This window comes from Arvicanthis niloticus, chromosome 1 (genome assembly GCF_011762505.2).
Source record: "Arvicanthis niloticus isolate mArvNil1 chromosome 1, mArvNil1.pat.X, whole genome shotgun sequence".
In the NCBI taxonomy this organism is placed as follows: Eukaryota; Metazoa; Chordata; class Mammalia; order Rodentia; family Muridae; genus Arvicanthis; species Arvicanthis niloticus.
In genome coordinates, this window is record NC_047658.1 from 126,862,884 (window position 1) to 126,879,480 (window position 16,597).

General features: G+C 39.4%; 1 protein-coding gene across 2 annotated transcripts in view; it reads right to left on the reverse strand.

Annotated features, from left to right (window-relative positions):
• Positions 1–1,087: 1,087 nt before the first annotated feature.
• The window catches only part of Rorb (RAR related orphan receptor B), a 182,939-nt gene continuing 167,429 nt past the window's right edge, over positions 1,088–16,597 (reverse strand). Inside the window, exon 10 of one of the 2 annotated variants that reach the window (XM_034499334.2) lies at positions 1,088–4,226. In XM_034499334.2, coding sequence (XP_034355225.1) covers positions 4,071–4,226 — 156 coding nt within the window. In that variant the 3' untranslated portion in view covers positions 1,088–4,070. The remainder of the gene's footprint in view (positions 4,227–16,597) is intronic. The other variant, XM_034499333.2, reaches the window with a different exon arrangement.

Sequence of the window (16,597 nt, forward strand, 5' to 3'; positions counted from 1 at the left end):
CTTCCTTCCTCTTTATAACGAGACTCTGCAGAAGTTTCCCCTCAGATGCATGCTTAGGAGCTGTTGCTAGCTACTGAATGGTGTTTGCCAGAGCACAGATATCCTTGCCTGAAACTACTGCTCTTTGTGGTAATTTATTAGAAACAAAAGTGAATATGGGCAAAAAAGCCAAAACCCCAAAACCAACCAATCAAACAAAAGCCAGGAAAAATGATTTTCCAGCACTCAAAAATTTCCTGTTTGTGGAATAAACAGCATGTGGACTTACACTGTCATTACTCATTTCTGGTGTTTATAGGGGGGAAAGTACAATTTTAGGTTGTTCTTAAGACCCACACATTGTTTTTTAGAATTTGAGCCCCCTTACACATAGCATTATGTTATGGAGAGGCAGTAAAAGTTGGCCAGCCATCTTCAAGGTTCCCTACAAATAGCTCAGCTTGACTGCTGGGAAGTAACCTGCCTGATAAGGCAGCTTTGATGTAAATGCACTGATGGCCCCTGATGCCTACCCTTAATATTCAGTTGGGTACAATGCAGAGTCTCCCAGCAAGTGTCAGGGGAATCTAATGGCCTAAGACCATAGTATTCTCTGCTTTTCATTTGGAGGTTCTTTATCCCAGAGCCTTGAAGAAAGAATTAAGAAAAAGAAAATGCAGAGCGTCTTTGGAAAGTATATCCTGACCCTCAGTGTATGAGCCTGGAATAAAAGAGCCCCAGAAAAAGTGACACAAAGGTAAACCAAGTCACAGACAATGTGGCCATTTGTAACTGTCAACCAAGATTTTGAAATCGCTCATTTTCCCTTCAAGATTTGCCTTTCTTTCTACAGAGTACAGAGAGAGGCACTGCAGTTGTCATGTGCAACAGCCTGTTAGCTCTGACCTCTGACCCTTAGATTCTTGCATTTCCTTTGCTAAGGATTTACACAGAAAGTCTCTATTAATTGGGAGAAAAGCAGGGGCAGTGTGGTTATCTTGTTCTTTGCTCATTTTAGGGAAGGGAACCAATGTCTTTACTTGGGTAGAACTTTTAGGCAAGTTCAAAGAAGAAAAGCAATTTCATTCATTTTTTTTTTTTTTTTTTTGACCTTAAGCCACTGTAGCCACTCTGAAGCCTGTCAGGAAGGGTCTCTCACTGGCATGTTCAATCTATGCCATTTACATTTTGTTCTCAGCTTCCTGTTTTGCCCCTCCCCCTCCTCGATGCATTTTTTTTTAAAAAATGAAGCATCCCTGAGCAGATTCAGTGCAACATCTGCATCAAGCAGTGATTGTCATCCTTGAGGTTTAAAGGAGACTACGGAGCTCAGTTCCTTCTTCCAGTATGCACCTCATCCTAGCACATTCTGAACATTGGCCTGTTCTCAGGAAAAGGAACAGTTTGCTGAGACTGTGTGGTAAAGAGAGTTTTTCTTACTGAAATCTCATGTAGTTAACGGAGATGTTCAAAGGGCAGTGTTTAAAGGCTTCCTTACCATTAAAAACTTGATTCTCTTTAAAGGGAAAACTTGGTGACTGAAGGCAAAACTGGAGCTCTCTCCTCTGGATGGAAAGTGGGCTGAGCCAATACTGGTTACCACTGTTTGGTTCTGGTTCAGTTCCCAGCTCTGCTTCCTGTCCCTCTGCTTCAAAAGGTTCATGCTGTCCCAGTGAAATGCTAGGGCTAGTAGAAATGGCACAATTTCAAAACCAGTATCTCCTGAGGCAAATGTGGGGAACAATCTCTTTCCTACACTACCCATGGGACAAGGGAGGAAAAAATTCTCAGCTACTTCATCAATTGAGCCGATGTAAATCCTCCAAGGTAAACTGAAGGCAACAAATGATCCCCTTTGCAGCCCAGTGGGATCTTCAGGCTGACAATGGGTAACACTGGGCCAACAGAACAATGAAAACAAAGTTTGACATGAGTTCAAAGCTCAAAGGGGAACATCAAGTAGACACAGTAAGCATTGCCTATCACAAGCCAATCATAAAACATATATCGCATTTGGAAGCTGCTTGGCTTAATTGAGTGCCTTCCATTACCCTGTTTTCCTAGCAATCAGTAAAGTAATCTTTCCATTAGAAGGAAATATGACTCTTGGAATTAATTCTTTATACAAAGAGCTAGCAGGAGTGACATTTACACCAAAAAGAACTGAGTCCCTGTAGCAGCATAAGAAGCAGTCTACAGCTGTCTTCTCAGTACCAAAGGTAATTTGGTTCAATGTAGTTAAATTAATTGAATATAACAGTGGTTGAAAAAGAGATTCATTATTTTAAAGCCTTTTTGTTTCCCCCCAATGGCTTGGAATTCATCAATCATGTAGTGAGAAAAGCCCCTGCTTTCTGAAAGGAAAGAGTAACACTACTGTTCTGATCGTCCACCGAAGTACTGAGGCATCCTGAAGATGACTCTCAATCAAGAACTTCAAGAGAGCATAAGGGACTAACCCCTCCCCCCAAAAAAAACCCCACAAAACAAAACAAAAATCGGAAAACTAAAAAACAGAAACCCTAAGTTTCTACTGATGGAGATCTACAAAGCAGGTGTGGAAGAGTGTGTGTGTATGTGTGTGTGTGTGTGCAGGTTTGTGCATGTGTGTGGGTTAGATTAGTTCATACTAAAGACCTAGACCTTCCAGGAACAGGGGGAACAAATAGCTTTTAGCTTGTGCTTTTCTGGTGTTTAATTTTGTACGAGAGTAAGTGAAGAACCTGTATAGGTTATTGTTCCATTCCATACTTTTTAGTGGCTAAAAAATAACCAGTTTGAATAGAGGACGTCATTTAAAATTGTGCAGGAAATAATTTTGGCATTGGGATATATCAGTCCCATAGACAAAAGATTTATTTTTTCTAATTTGAAGTTTTTTTTACTATATTTTTATAATACAGCATTTTGAAGCTGAAAAAAATTAGAGGCCCCAGGTTCTCGCCTGTTTTCTCCTTTCTAACCAATGATCGTGAGTATAATTTAATGAATTTACTTCTTTACTTTGTATGCTCTATTTCTCTCCATTCTTTGGAAAAAAATGGTTAGAAAATGTTTACACTAAATGGTTCAGGCACCTTGTCTTATACTTCTAGTCAAATATTTCTAAAAACATTGATGGTGGTCATAATCTATAGATTGAATTTTTTGTTGTTTTGAAGAAAATATGATAACCAAAGTCAAGTTTCCTTCAGAATTTGAAATACAAATCCAAAGTTGGGGAACCCTAATATTTTGTATTCTGGTAATAAATAGGCAATATCTTTATCTGGTCTGTAAAACAGGAAAATGGCTTCAAATCCTTCCCCCACCCCTAGTATGTGCCATCTTGATGGGACTTTCAAGTCATTGATAGACATGGAACTTTATAAACAACAGTTGTGTGTTACCCCAATTCCTTTGTAGACTTTCTTCTGAATGGGTCCTATCATGTTATTATGTATGGATGAAAACTCTGGCTAAAAATAAAAACCCTGATTGTCTAACATAAAAGTAACATATAACAGAAAGCAAATTACATGAGCGAGCCTGTCTGAACTTCCATTGCTAGTGGGCATGGTATTTTAAGCCACAGTGCATGAATACGTAATAGTCATATATAATACTCTTACATATTATATATTCATTACATACATGCACAGTACTTTCCAGGACAGTTACAAATTTCCACATGCATCAACTATCTAAAAACATAGAAATAGGTAAGCCTAGTAAGTGGAATTTTCTTAAATTATAGTTGTACAATCAACAGGAAAAGTAATCATGTAAATTACGGCTCTGTTCTTGTATATATCTACAATAAAATTCTATAAACAGTTGTCTCCAAAACATACCCGAATAAAATTAAAAAAGATAACACCCAGTGTCCTATATTTGTATATTTATGATCATTTCAAAAACAAACAAACAAACAAAAGAGCCCCACTCAGGTGCATATTTACATTCTTCAAACTGTAGCGGTGAAAAATATTTCTATTAAGTGCAGGACATTCCTAATGTTGCAGTAGTGACATTTTCCTTAAGTCCCCATGAACACATTGCTTTTGTCTTAACGGCGATGCATTCCATGCCTCTGAGAGTTCTCGTCCCCTTCATTTGCAGACCGCAGCACAGTCAGGATTAAAGAGCTCCTTGTACAGTGGAGGAAACAGTGTATTCACTATGTCTGGATGAGACTGCTTAAATACCTGCAGCTTCTCCCCATGCAAGTTGCAGACTGCTGTGATAGTTGGTATCTTGGCTATTAACTGCAGAACACAGAGACACAGGGAGACAAAGAGGGAAGCTCGTTAGTGGACTGTCTTGTGAATTAGTGTTTGTTGGGGACACAGATAAAGGTAAATGGCTTTGGAAAAAGATGTTCAGAGAGAAAGAAGGCTCACTTTCAGCTTCCCTTGAAAAGAAAACAAAAACATATTCCTGGTCCTATGGTCTAAAGGGGGAAAAAAAGAAGAGAAAGGAAGCAAGGAGGGTTAAGGCTCAAGGTTCATTGTTCTGAAATAAAATATGCACAGGAGGCATTCTTGTTTCCTGCTGTTGAGTGGGTGCTAAGCAGGCAAGTTCTCTGAACAGAATCCTGCTTCCTAAGAGTCAAGGACAGTGTGACAGTGTGACTCAAGGCACTATCTGTCTCAGTCTTTTCATTTGTAAAATGGGCTTGTTAATCCTAGCTCTCTCTTTGGGTTATGTGGACTGAGTAATTGATATGAACGTGTTCAGAAATCTGCAACTATGAAACATAATTGTTAGCTAATAGTATTATTATCCTTCATTTCCTGCAGACTTCCAAGACATGAATACTAGTTTGTTTGGTTTTTTTTTTTTTTTTTTTAGCTTTGGAGGATGATAATCTTATGAAAGTGAAAGCAAGTTCTATGAACTCATGACACAAAGGCAAAGAGAGTACTTGTGGGATGGATGGGATGTGGCAGGCATGGGAGCCAGCAGGAGGGGAGCAGGGGAAATAGAATGCATGAAGGTGTCAAGATGAAGTTGATTATGTGTTCACTAATTAAACACTGCTTGAGGAGTGACCCATGATCATCACAATAGTTGGAAGCCAAACTCACTAAATGTACCTGTATCTCCCTAGTTCTTTTATTCTGATGAAGAAAATTTCTGCATACTCAAGGATGTCTGAGAGGCCACTGGCTTTGAACTTCTTTCACGAACAAGAGACCACTAGACTTTGATTATGTCTCCTCTATCTTCCTCCTCCTCTCCCTCTTCCTCCTCCTTCATCTTTTAATGCTAAAGATGGAACCAGACCCTTGTGCATGCCAGGCAGGTGCTGTACCATAGAGTTACACCTACCTCCAAGACATACATACACACACACACACACACACACACAGAGAGAGAGAGAGAGAGAGAGAGAGAGAGAGAGAGAGAGAGAGAGAGAGAAACACACACATATTTATGTTACAATGTAATTCTTTGAGTTAAAAGAAAATAATGTTTGATAATAATTTAAATGCTTCCCATTTTGCTGCGTGCTCTATAGACCTTAGGAGATGAACGTTTCTCATGTTGAACATATTTACAACCATTCTTCAGTATCAACTTAGCTTAAGCAAATGTTCATTGGACAGTATTACTGGCAGGATTGTTGTGATAACACTCTCAATAAAAGTAAATGTAGTAGTTCACACAGCTGATTAAGATGGACTGTAAAGTGTCCATGGTAAATGCCAGTTAAGCAGACTCGTGTGATGACCTGGCTGGTACCCCATGTTCCCCTCTTACCAGTAAGGATGTATCTCAGCCTTTGAAGGGAGATAATTACCTTGTGGTTTTTCAAAATCCTTTAAACCACTAATTATTCTGTAACCATATCATAAGAAATATACAACTAGCATTAGGAATCGAGCTGCTGACACACTAAAAGGATCTAGATTCAGCTTTATGAAGTGGGGGCTTCAAACCTTCCAAGACATTTGAGGTGTCTGGCTCTGTAACCTAGCTTTCTCTGCTGCTGTCTGGGAATAAAAACAGTGTCAGACTTCAGACTGAAAATTAAGACTTTATCTTCAACATTGCAAACCACGTTCCTTTCATTCAAGGTACTTTGAGACAGTTAGCTGCACATTTATCTTATATTGAGGCTCTACTGGACACTGGAATGCACAGAACTATTATGGATCGTGCCCATAGTGTATTTACCAAGACAGTTGGGGATTAAGTCACCACACTGACTAACATAGAGAGAAAAATTGTGGGTAGAGTGATGGTAGCTGAGGAATCTGGGATACTCAGATGTCCTAATATCTTGTGACAAGCCTTCTCTAAGAATAAGACATCAAATCTGAGAGGGGAAGGAATGTTGAGAACTGGGCAGGCACTTGGGCAGGGAAACCTAACATGCCCAGGATCTGTGTCGAAGGTACTGGCCATGTAGAGTTCTGAAGACATCACAGACTTACTGGGGCAGTAGGTGAGTATGGGTTTGGGGTTGACGATGATGAAAAGTGTGCACAGCCAGAATCTGGCAGCTATTACAGTACATGTCACAGCCTTCAGCTTTAAACAGAAACAAAGATGATCAGAATATCTGTCTGAGAGATTCACTTTGAGTCTGGGGTAGAAAAGTGTGTTTTGTATGTTGTTATACGTAAACAGTTTATAAGTGTCCACTTAGCTGGAGCCCCTTGGGAAATTATCAAAGCTTTCTTAACCAGCTGCCTCACACAGAAGGAAACTACAACAATTTAGAAACACTTCTTGCACATTACAGTGCTCCCTGAAATAGCTATTGAATGCGGAGGAGCTCTGAAAGCCTTCTCTAATCATCTGCTGTTGAATTGATGATCTGCAGTGCTGCTGCTGGAACTTCCAGATGCAACTGTGAAATGACTGCCAATCTTTAGGGTGATAAGAATCACTGGAGTGCTCTTTCAAAGTGCGGATTACCAGGAACTTCTCCCAGGGATTCAGTTCCAGTATGTCAGATTCCACACTTGAAGTAAACGTCCTCTGTGAATACTCATGTCATGAACCAGTGGAATAGACTCTGAGAAACAGTGCCTTGGGGACTCAGACTTTGTAGGGAAAAAAAAAGAACTTTAAAATTTGACAAGTAAATTCTGTATTCTATCTGAATCAGTTCTGTTTCGTGAGAGTCAAGTAAGTTCTCTCAGGTGGCAAAGACATTTTCATGAGTACAGGGGAAAAGCTGCTATTATATGATGAAGGGTAAGTTTGGAGTTCTTGGTGATACACAGGTATGTCATAATGAGACTTGTGGACACGGGGCTTTGGAATCAGCCTGCTTCTATTTGGTTCCTAGTTCTGCCACTCATACTAATGCAGTCTTGGACTTAAGTCAGCTTCCGTATCGGTCAGATGTGGTGCAAGGGTTTCTATTGCTATGAGAAAACACCATGACCACAAGCAACTTGGAGAGGAAAGGGTTTACTTCAGCTAACAGTTTATTAGTCCATGGTTGAGGGAAGCCAGATTAAGAGCTCAGGACAAAAACCTGGAGGCAAGAACTAAAGCAGAAGCCAAGAAGGAATGCAACTTACTGCTTTGATTCTCATGGCTTGCCCAGCCTGCTTTCTTATGTCATCCAGGACCACCCACCCCTTGTCAAATGGGCCCACCCACCCACATCAGTCATCAATCAAAAAAATGTTTCACAGGCTTGATCACAGGCCAATCTTGTGGGGATATTTTCTCAATTGAGGTTCCCTCTTCCAAAATGACTCTAGACTGTGTCAAGTTGACATAAAAACTAGCCAGCACAGATGGTGACTATAACATTTCTGGCTTCAGAGGGAGGCCGGGAGGATTTAATGAGTCAATATGCATGGTTCTTTAGTGCGATTCGTTGTCTGCTGACGGCACACATGATAGCTATTGTATTAGTTACTTTCTAGTCATTGCAACCAAAATACCAAAGAACATCATGTGCAGGATTTCTATTTTGGGTCACAGTTTCAGAAGCATCAGTTCTTATGACTCGGAGGAAGTGGTGGGACAGAGGAAATTTTTACCAAGGTAGGCAGGAAGCAGAGGGAATGTATGTGTGCAAATATTAGAATATGGTTGGCTTTGATTTAGTTTGACTAGACCCAAAGTCCCTGTGGTCCTTAATATTTGAATGTCCGCTGTGATGGTTTGAACGAGAATGGCTCCCAAAGGCTCAGATATTTGAATACTTGGTTTCTAGTTGGTATAGAACTCATTTTGGAAGGATTAGGAGGTGTGGCCTTTGGGTGTGTGTGTGGGCTTTGTGATTTCAGAAGCTCATGCCAAGCCAGGCTCTACTTCTCTCCACCTCCAACCTTTGGAGATGGATATAAGCTCTCAGCTACTGCTCTAGAGCCATGCTTGTCTATCTGCAGCTAAACTGACTCCTTGCCATGATGGTTATGGACTTGTGTCCCCAAGTAAATGCTTTCTTTCATAAATTGCCTTGGTCATGGTGTCTGTTAATAGCAATAGAAAAGTAACCAAGACATCACCAGCACATTCAGGATGGGTACTTGGTGCTCAGTTAGACATCTCTGGAAGTGCCCCCACAGACATAGTCAAGTAGACAATGAAAGGTGAGCTGTGATGCTTCCAGCTCACATATCACTTCTTTCAAGGAGTCAAAGAGGGGTAAGGCCATGCTCTGTAAGGGATATGAGCAGCAGAGATCCAATTTAGTCTTTAGCCAAGCTCTGAAATCTGAGCCTGACCACATTGTATGTTACTTCATGGGAAATTAGCCATTTGCTTTTATTGGAATGGGAATGCAAAATCATGATGAATTTTTGTTTTCTTGTGGCAATAAAGTTATTCATTGACTACTCAGAGACTAGACTCCTATGCTATGGTTCTTCAGGGCCTTGTTACTTCTGCTATGAGCAGAGTATATAGGAAATTAAAAGCACAAGCCCAAGACAAACTTTTGGTGGTTACTCACTTGATTAGAGGCGGGGAACTCTAAGTCTGGTTTTGGAAAGTGAATGTCGACTCCTTGACTTTTTCTGCTAAAAGCTCAGGTCTTGGCAGAGCCTGAGTCCTATCCGGTTCTGCCTCTTCTATGGGATTTAAATCCATTTAATATCATTTACCTGGAGAATGGGCTGAATAGCTAACAGACACTGTCAGCAATAACACTGAGAAAGACAGAGAGCTTCATTAAACTGTTTTGTCTCTGAGAAGGCTGGCTGAGAGACATCCCAATCAGCTGTGGGAATGGAAGGGCTGGTGGGGATCCACCACTCTGTAGACAGGCAAGGCCAGGAGGCCATGCAGACACAGTAGAAGCACTTGGCAGAGCCCAGAAGGGCCCAGTGGAGAAAACAGCAAACACTCACTTATAGCTCATTAATATCATGTACTGCAGTTGGGGGACCCACATTTCAAAGGGAGCTCAGAGCAGCTTCAGCAGCAGTTAATGGTTCAACAACTTTTTAAACAGCTGGGGATGTTTAAAAGAAGCACTTGGAGAAGGAGGGGGTAGTCAATTTGAAACCATCATGAAATTCCTTCACATCCAAACAGTCTCTATCACAGAACTAGACAGAAGATCTATAAAAGGGCATCTCACATTCTTTTCTTTTTCTTAATGGCAAGTTTTTTTTTTTTTTTTTTTTTTTTTTTTTTTAGAAGGACGCTTTGGCTTATGTCTACGAGGGTCTACAAGATGAAGAAACTCCTATTTGAGCAGAGATAACAGTCTTATGAATCTCTTTAGAGAGTGGTTTTATGACAGAATTCATGTTTTTCAAATCAGTACAACTGATGATAGGGAAATGGGCCAAGCAGAAGGTAAAACAAGCCATCAGGATGTTGTCCATCCTTACAAAGAAAGCCAACAATGGTTTGATCAAAATGGAAGATAGAAGAAGCTGAATACATCCATCTCACTTGTCCACATTTACATTGTGTGTGTGTGTGTTTGTGTGTGTGTGCATGTGTGTGTGTATGTGTGTGTGTATGTGTGTGTGTATGTATGTATGTATGTATGTATGTATGCATGCATGTATGTATGAATGTGTATAACCAGACCTAGGTACTTAGATTAAAATAATATTGAACTTGAGACTCCTTTCCGGTCACAAACACTCTTCCCATCTTCTCCTCTGCCTATTCTTGACATCCATTTTGTGGCACATGTTCTTTCTACCTGGCCATTGATGGTGACAGTAGAAGCAGGCATTTGTCTCAGCTGGGCCTGGAATTTGGAATCAGACTGATAGCCTCCAGGTACTGTCTAAATGTAGCTAGGACTTCAAGTAACTTAAAGAGCCAAGTGCTGAGTATATCCCCCCATGAGGACCAGGGAGCAGAGAACATTGATATTCAGAGAGAGAGAGAGAGAGAGAGAGAGAGAGAGAGAGAGAGAGAGAGAGAGAGAGAGAGAGAGAGAGAGAGAGCAGACACAGAGAGAGACAGAAAGAAACACACACAGAGAGACAGAAAGAAACACACAGAGAGAGACAGAGACAGAGAAACAGAGAGACAGAGGGACATAGAAAATGACACAGAAAAAGAGTGTGAAAGACAGAGAGAAAGCCACAGAGAGGAATTAACTAGATACCACAAGATGGATAAATGTAAGGTGGGAAAATCTTAAGGCTTCCTAATTCCGGTATCATCATAAGTGGGAACTGCTATTTTTTTTTAAACTTTAGATTTGATTATACTTTTCTACTGCTTAATCTCATTTCATTTATTTTTTTTTTTTTAGCTCAGTTAAACTTGAGTCATGTTATGTGTAACTAAAGATCCCCATTAAATACACCAACGTGCAACTTGAGGAGTGAATGGTAATATACTGAACTCTCTCCTGTTCTAAAGATGCTTAACCTGATGACGCGCAGTGCTTGGAATTTTGTGATAGTGGTCTTACAGTGTGTGCTGGTCCATTATAAGCAGCTAAACAGACAGATATAATCTGGTTTCTTAAGGAGTTACTGGAAGAAACTGCCATGTACTCTTCCCCCTTGCTCTTCTGCCTCTTGCATTCATAACTAATACAGGTTGAAGTGGCAAAGCATCCCGGGAGAGAGCTGTGTTCTATGAATTTAGATTTGAAATTTAAAATGTGGAGACTTTGTTAAGGCATTTTATATAATTCTGCCTGTTCTTGCATTATTCTCCTATGTATTTACAGCTGTGTAGATGCCTAAGGGGAGCTTCGAGGATGTCCCAGATGTGGCTACAAAGGTATGTTACATTGTGATATCCACTAGGAAATGTAAGAATTTGTAAATCAAAATACAAACATTTAAAATTACAGAACCAATTCCTACCCAAGTAGAGAAGAGAATAGTGAGATTGAGGACATGCCATCTGAGCAGGGCAATCTTATTTTCTGATAGGCCTGGCTTTATTTCAGATGAAATGGACTCCTATTCTCTAGTTACCCAAGTAGGAATTCTCAGAGCACCCTCAGCCCACACTAAATTCACACACTTGGGAAGGGATATGCACATGTGGCCCCAACCTTCCATATAGGTTAATAAACCAGAGTAGCAACTATTTCTGGCCCCATGGAGAACACAAGGAAAAGCAGTGTGGATGTCTTTCTAGTTTCCCTGGCTCCTTCAGTGTTTGCTGAATGGACATCATGGGTCAAACAGTTGTTTCTTCTAGTTTCATTTCACAGTGGGGCTGTTGTTGCCTAGTCCTCATGGAAAGATAAATTGGCACTTAGGTAAGAGTGGCCGGGGTGATGCAAGTAACTTTTCAAACTCTAACATGGAAATAGGGTGAAATCTTTCATCTTCTAAGCTTTTCTTTCTTAATAACTTATGTTTTTATGTTCAAGAAAGTTTCCTTATTCATGCTATAAATAGACAAAGGGATTAAAAAGTTAGTGATTCTGTTGGTTTCCCAAGCTCAGTCAGTCCAGTGCAGGATTCTTGGGAAGGTAGAGAAGCCTTTGGAGAAGGTGGGGTGTCTCTGAGTTTATTAATAATTTAGGAGTGGGTACCCACAAATTAATTGTTTAGGTGCTGATAGTGGGTTAGGTTTAAATTCTAACTCTTTTGCTCACACACAATTTATTCTTTTGTAAAGTAAGATAATGAGATTATAACTTTAAAACTCAAAGTCAACCTGTCTGGATCTATCAGTACCATGTTGCACACAATAAGTACTCAGCCACTCTGAATTATTCGTTGCTTTGACTGTTCATGTCATTTCCATCTTCATTGCTTTTCATTATAATCAGAGCAGTACTGTTTTTATGTTCCACATCATGTGACATTATATCTCATATACACATATGAGATATAATATACACATAATATACACATAGTTGATCTGTAATAAAGATTTGTGGTGTAAATAAAACCACCATGACTTAGGAACACTCTTTCCATGTGAGAATTTTTTCTGCAGCAGAATGTGGTGGATGTGATGTTGTATGACTGGGGCAGACATTCTTACTGCAAAGTTAGGGCTTTATACCGTAGTGTTTCAGCTGGAAGGGGACAGTGATGCTCAGCTCTCTCACATAAGGTAAGAGGTATGCTCAGACAAAGAGAAGGAAATGACAGGCGGTGTCTTGCCTGGGCAGAAGACATGGATGTCAGAGTCTAAATCAGTAACGTCTAATAGAAGCATAATAGGGAATTTGATAATTCTTGTACTTCTCATTACAACTTAGAGTGAGAACACAACTACAGGCATTTCTACTTGGAGAATAGCTTAGAAAATAAATAAATATATAACAAAGGATAGCTTGTGACTTTAATAACCTAGGAGGCACAAAGGAGAGACTGAATTGGCGAAGGCCTATGCCAAACATGCCTCCAGCTGTGGGCCAGACTCAGAAGGTTCATGAGGGGGAAGAATAGGAAATGGACTTGAGGACAAGATTGAGTGTGACACCCAGTTCTGAGCTTTGTCCTTTACTGTGAATATAGTGTCACAGCATGATCTACTTTGGACTGGTCCTGCCCCCCCCTCTTCTCTGCCCCTATGGTCAGAGCAATAAGAAGGGAAGATATTTAGTGACTTATAGTGAAGAATTACAGGCCAGAGGCCTGACACGACATCCATCTTCACAGTTCAGACATTTACTACTGATCTTTTTCCATCTGCTTGCCTCAACAATAGTCCTTCACTGGACCCTAAACCTCATAGATCTTCCCCTAGGAAGCAAGCCCTTCTGAGTCAGGTCAGACCTCACTACATTAGAACCTGAAATTGTCCTAGAAAGCTAACAGAGAGGCTGACCCTTGGACACACACCATCAACACTTCATACTATAAGCTTTGGTTTTAAAAAAATCACTCCAAACAACATAGTTATGGTACACAGTATAAGACTGAGTCTTTGGGACGTGGCAAAAATCAGCCTTTTCTCTTCATCTTGACAATGGAAAACACCTAACACGTCCTTAAAATAACCACACAGGACTGAGCAGTGGAGGGCAAAGAACATGTCTGGAAGAACCTTTGTTTTTTTCTTTGGGACATCAAAGAATATTATACTGAAGAGATCTTAAAGACCAGGCAGTTCGGCCTACTCATTTCCCAGACAAGAGAAGTGAAGCCAAGAAACAGATGGGCTGCCTCCTCTAGTCATATGGGACTTAAAAATATATATCTTTATTTATTTTTTTCATGAGTTTTCATGAAAGTGACCAGTGTTATCTCATTTCCTGTCTTCTCAAATTCAGGATCCTGCCCAGTCCATTATTTATAGTATGAATTAGCCCTACCTCTAAGTGGCCGTTCTCCACTTTTCCATCATCCACTTCCATCTTGTGAGAACTCTACAGTGATGATCTCAAACATATTATTTCTTATATAGACTTTACCCTACTGAAGTAAAATTCCTTCTTACAACACCAATCCTATCCCAATAAAACAATAGTTTACATATTCCCTTATGTGAACTAGATGGAACACTTATGAATTATCTCAGTCCTGTAAGGACCCAAGACATCATTGACCATTTCAGTCCTGTTATATAGGGAGTTTGAACCCTGTGTTTGGGGTTCTTAACTAACACATCTTATAGTTGGGATAGTTTATTAAAAATATGGTGTGTATTAATATGCATATGAGGAGAGGGAAAATCTATTCTCTAACATTGTTTGCCTTTAATATCTTTCTAAATGGTAAAAAACTGATTTATAGGTAGACAATGAAGCTTCCCAGTTAACGAGTACAGACACGTAACTTCTTAACCCCTTATTCGATTGAAGTTTGGCCCTAAGTATAAAGTATTGCTGCCTAAACTTTAATTTCAAGGTGTGTTGAAAGTGTGTTGGAGTTCATTCTTTCAGGAGGAAGTTCAACAACTGTATGAATCCTTTATCTTGTTATTGTCTATACTTATTTAGGGTAAACCAGGCAACTGGTAGAAACATTTTTTTTTAAATTATTATAACAGAGATAAACATGGCATTCTTGGGGACATTGGAAGTGTTCCCTCATTTTGACTTGTTCTTGGCATCTGTCCACCACGACCTGAGCAAGTTCATTCCATCGTATGTTCCTGCTATGGTGTTCTGTCTCTTGGGCCACAAAATTACAGTGAAGTGACCATAGCCTGAAACTTCTAAAACTAGGAGCCCAAACAAAGCACCCCTTCTTAGAAGTTTTTAGTGTCAGGGCTTTTATCATAGAGGCTGTAAGCTGACATATGACTAGAAAGATTCACTTCTGCCCCTTGACACTTGACAATGGATCTGAAACTCAGCCAAATGAAATTATGTTATCTGAATTTACTGAAGAAAAATGGGAATCTATTTTTCACTGTGTTTTGATCTTTCCTCATAAGCATACAGTATCTCATTAATGTGATGGCTATTATAAAGAACAGTCTAAACAAGAACCCAGCATCTGCATTTGTATTCTGGTTATGTGTGGTCATCCACCTACAGAGAATGGTTCACAGGAAATAATTCTTGACTAGAGTTTTCTCTGGATACAACCTTTTAAAATATGTTCTTGTTGTTAAAAAGAATAGAATTGTGTATTTTTATCTTGCTAAACTGAAGAAAGCAGGTTTAAGCTAATCCATAGAATCAATGTTGTAATTCTTTTCTTGGCATCAAATATATTAAATATGTCACTTTCTGTCTCTTTTCTAAAACCTTAAGTAGTTCATATCGTGACCTAGAGGCCAGGAGGTAAAAACCAGAGTAAGCATATAATTACAAACATTTAAACATCCAAGAGGAACCATATATTTAATCTTATAACACATCTGTTCAGATACATAGAATTTTCATGGTTCTTAGATGTTGGGAGCATGGTTTTGGGGCAAACGGGCAACTTTCCCAAGCAGAATAGCAAGGACTTTTGTTTAACTCTGTTTTAAGACCATAGGTTTACAAGGTAAAGTTTTGAGAGATCCAAAACACAAGCAAGAAGGATTTCTGTAGAGAAGAGAAAAGGGATGGAGGGCATATGGTCAAAGTACATTATATATTTGTATGAAAATGTCCTTATGAAACCTAGTATGATGTACCATGAATAATGCACCAAGGGAAAAGGAAAGACCCACTACATCAATTTAATAAATATACTTGTACCTATGAGTTAATAAGAAATCATAGACTTATATGCAGATATTCATATTACTGCCTTTTCTGCCCAGAGAGGCTAAATGTTGTTTTAAGCTTTACTCTTGACTGGATGAAAACTAGTCATAGAGAGCAAGTGTCTTGCCCTTGGGAGAAGTTCTGTCAAAGGGAGCTATCACTGTAAAATGGTGTGGAAATGTTCTTCCTGATGATGTGTTAATTTTAACAAACTTTATCATAATGAAGCAGCATATTTAACTCATGGAGGTTTTTTTTTTTTTATAGCAGTTCTCAGTATGTGCAAAGTAAAATCTGATGATGTCTCCAAATAGTCTTTTACCTCCCTATTTTTAAAATAAAGAAATCTAAGAGCAGAGTGGGAAGTCTTAATGATAAAAATATAAAGAGTAGGATCCTATTATCTTTAACCAAGAATAAGTTGAATTTCCCAGTTTCTTACCTTCTGAAGATACTAGTTCTAAAGAAACCAGAGGTAAATTAACTTTTAAAATAATGTTTTTCTCTAAAAAAAAAATCTAGAAATTGCGAAATCAGTTTAAGATTTAAAATGATGTTGAATGTCAATCATTAATAATTACTTCTATGATCACTTTATTTAGGTAAACAATTTTTTTCTATACTAATCTGTTGTGTAACAGTTTCTTCTGAAATGGAAACATTCCATCCTGAAGAGAAGTTCCTTAAATAGGGAGGCAAACAACTCAATAACTTTAGGAAGTCCCTGAAACTGACCAGATTCCCTAGGCCCCTCCCTGTTAGAGTAAGCAATACAAGCAAAGGCACTCTGAGACTGCCAGAGATAAGCTGCAAAGACTGTGAAGAGTCATGCTGTAAAGAAGACTCTGATACCAGACCAGTTGCCTGGGAGAAGCAGAAACCTGTAGAGCTGCTTGGAGGAGGTAGAGCTGCCTGGAGGAGGTTTAGACCAGAATTGCTTGGAAAGAACACCTTCTGCCCTGTGAGCTGCCTGCAGGGTGCACAATGTGTTCCAGCTTCACATCTTTTGTGATCTGTCACCCAAGCTGGATTGTGCCTTGGTGATGCAGAAGTCTTTTGTTGTTGTTGTTGAGGAACTAGCAATATAATAAATGCAAATAGTCAAGGAACAAACAA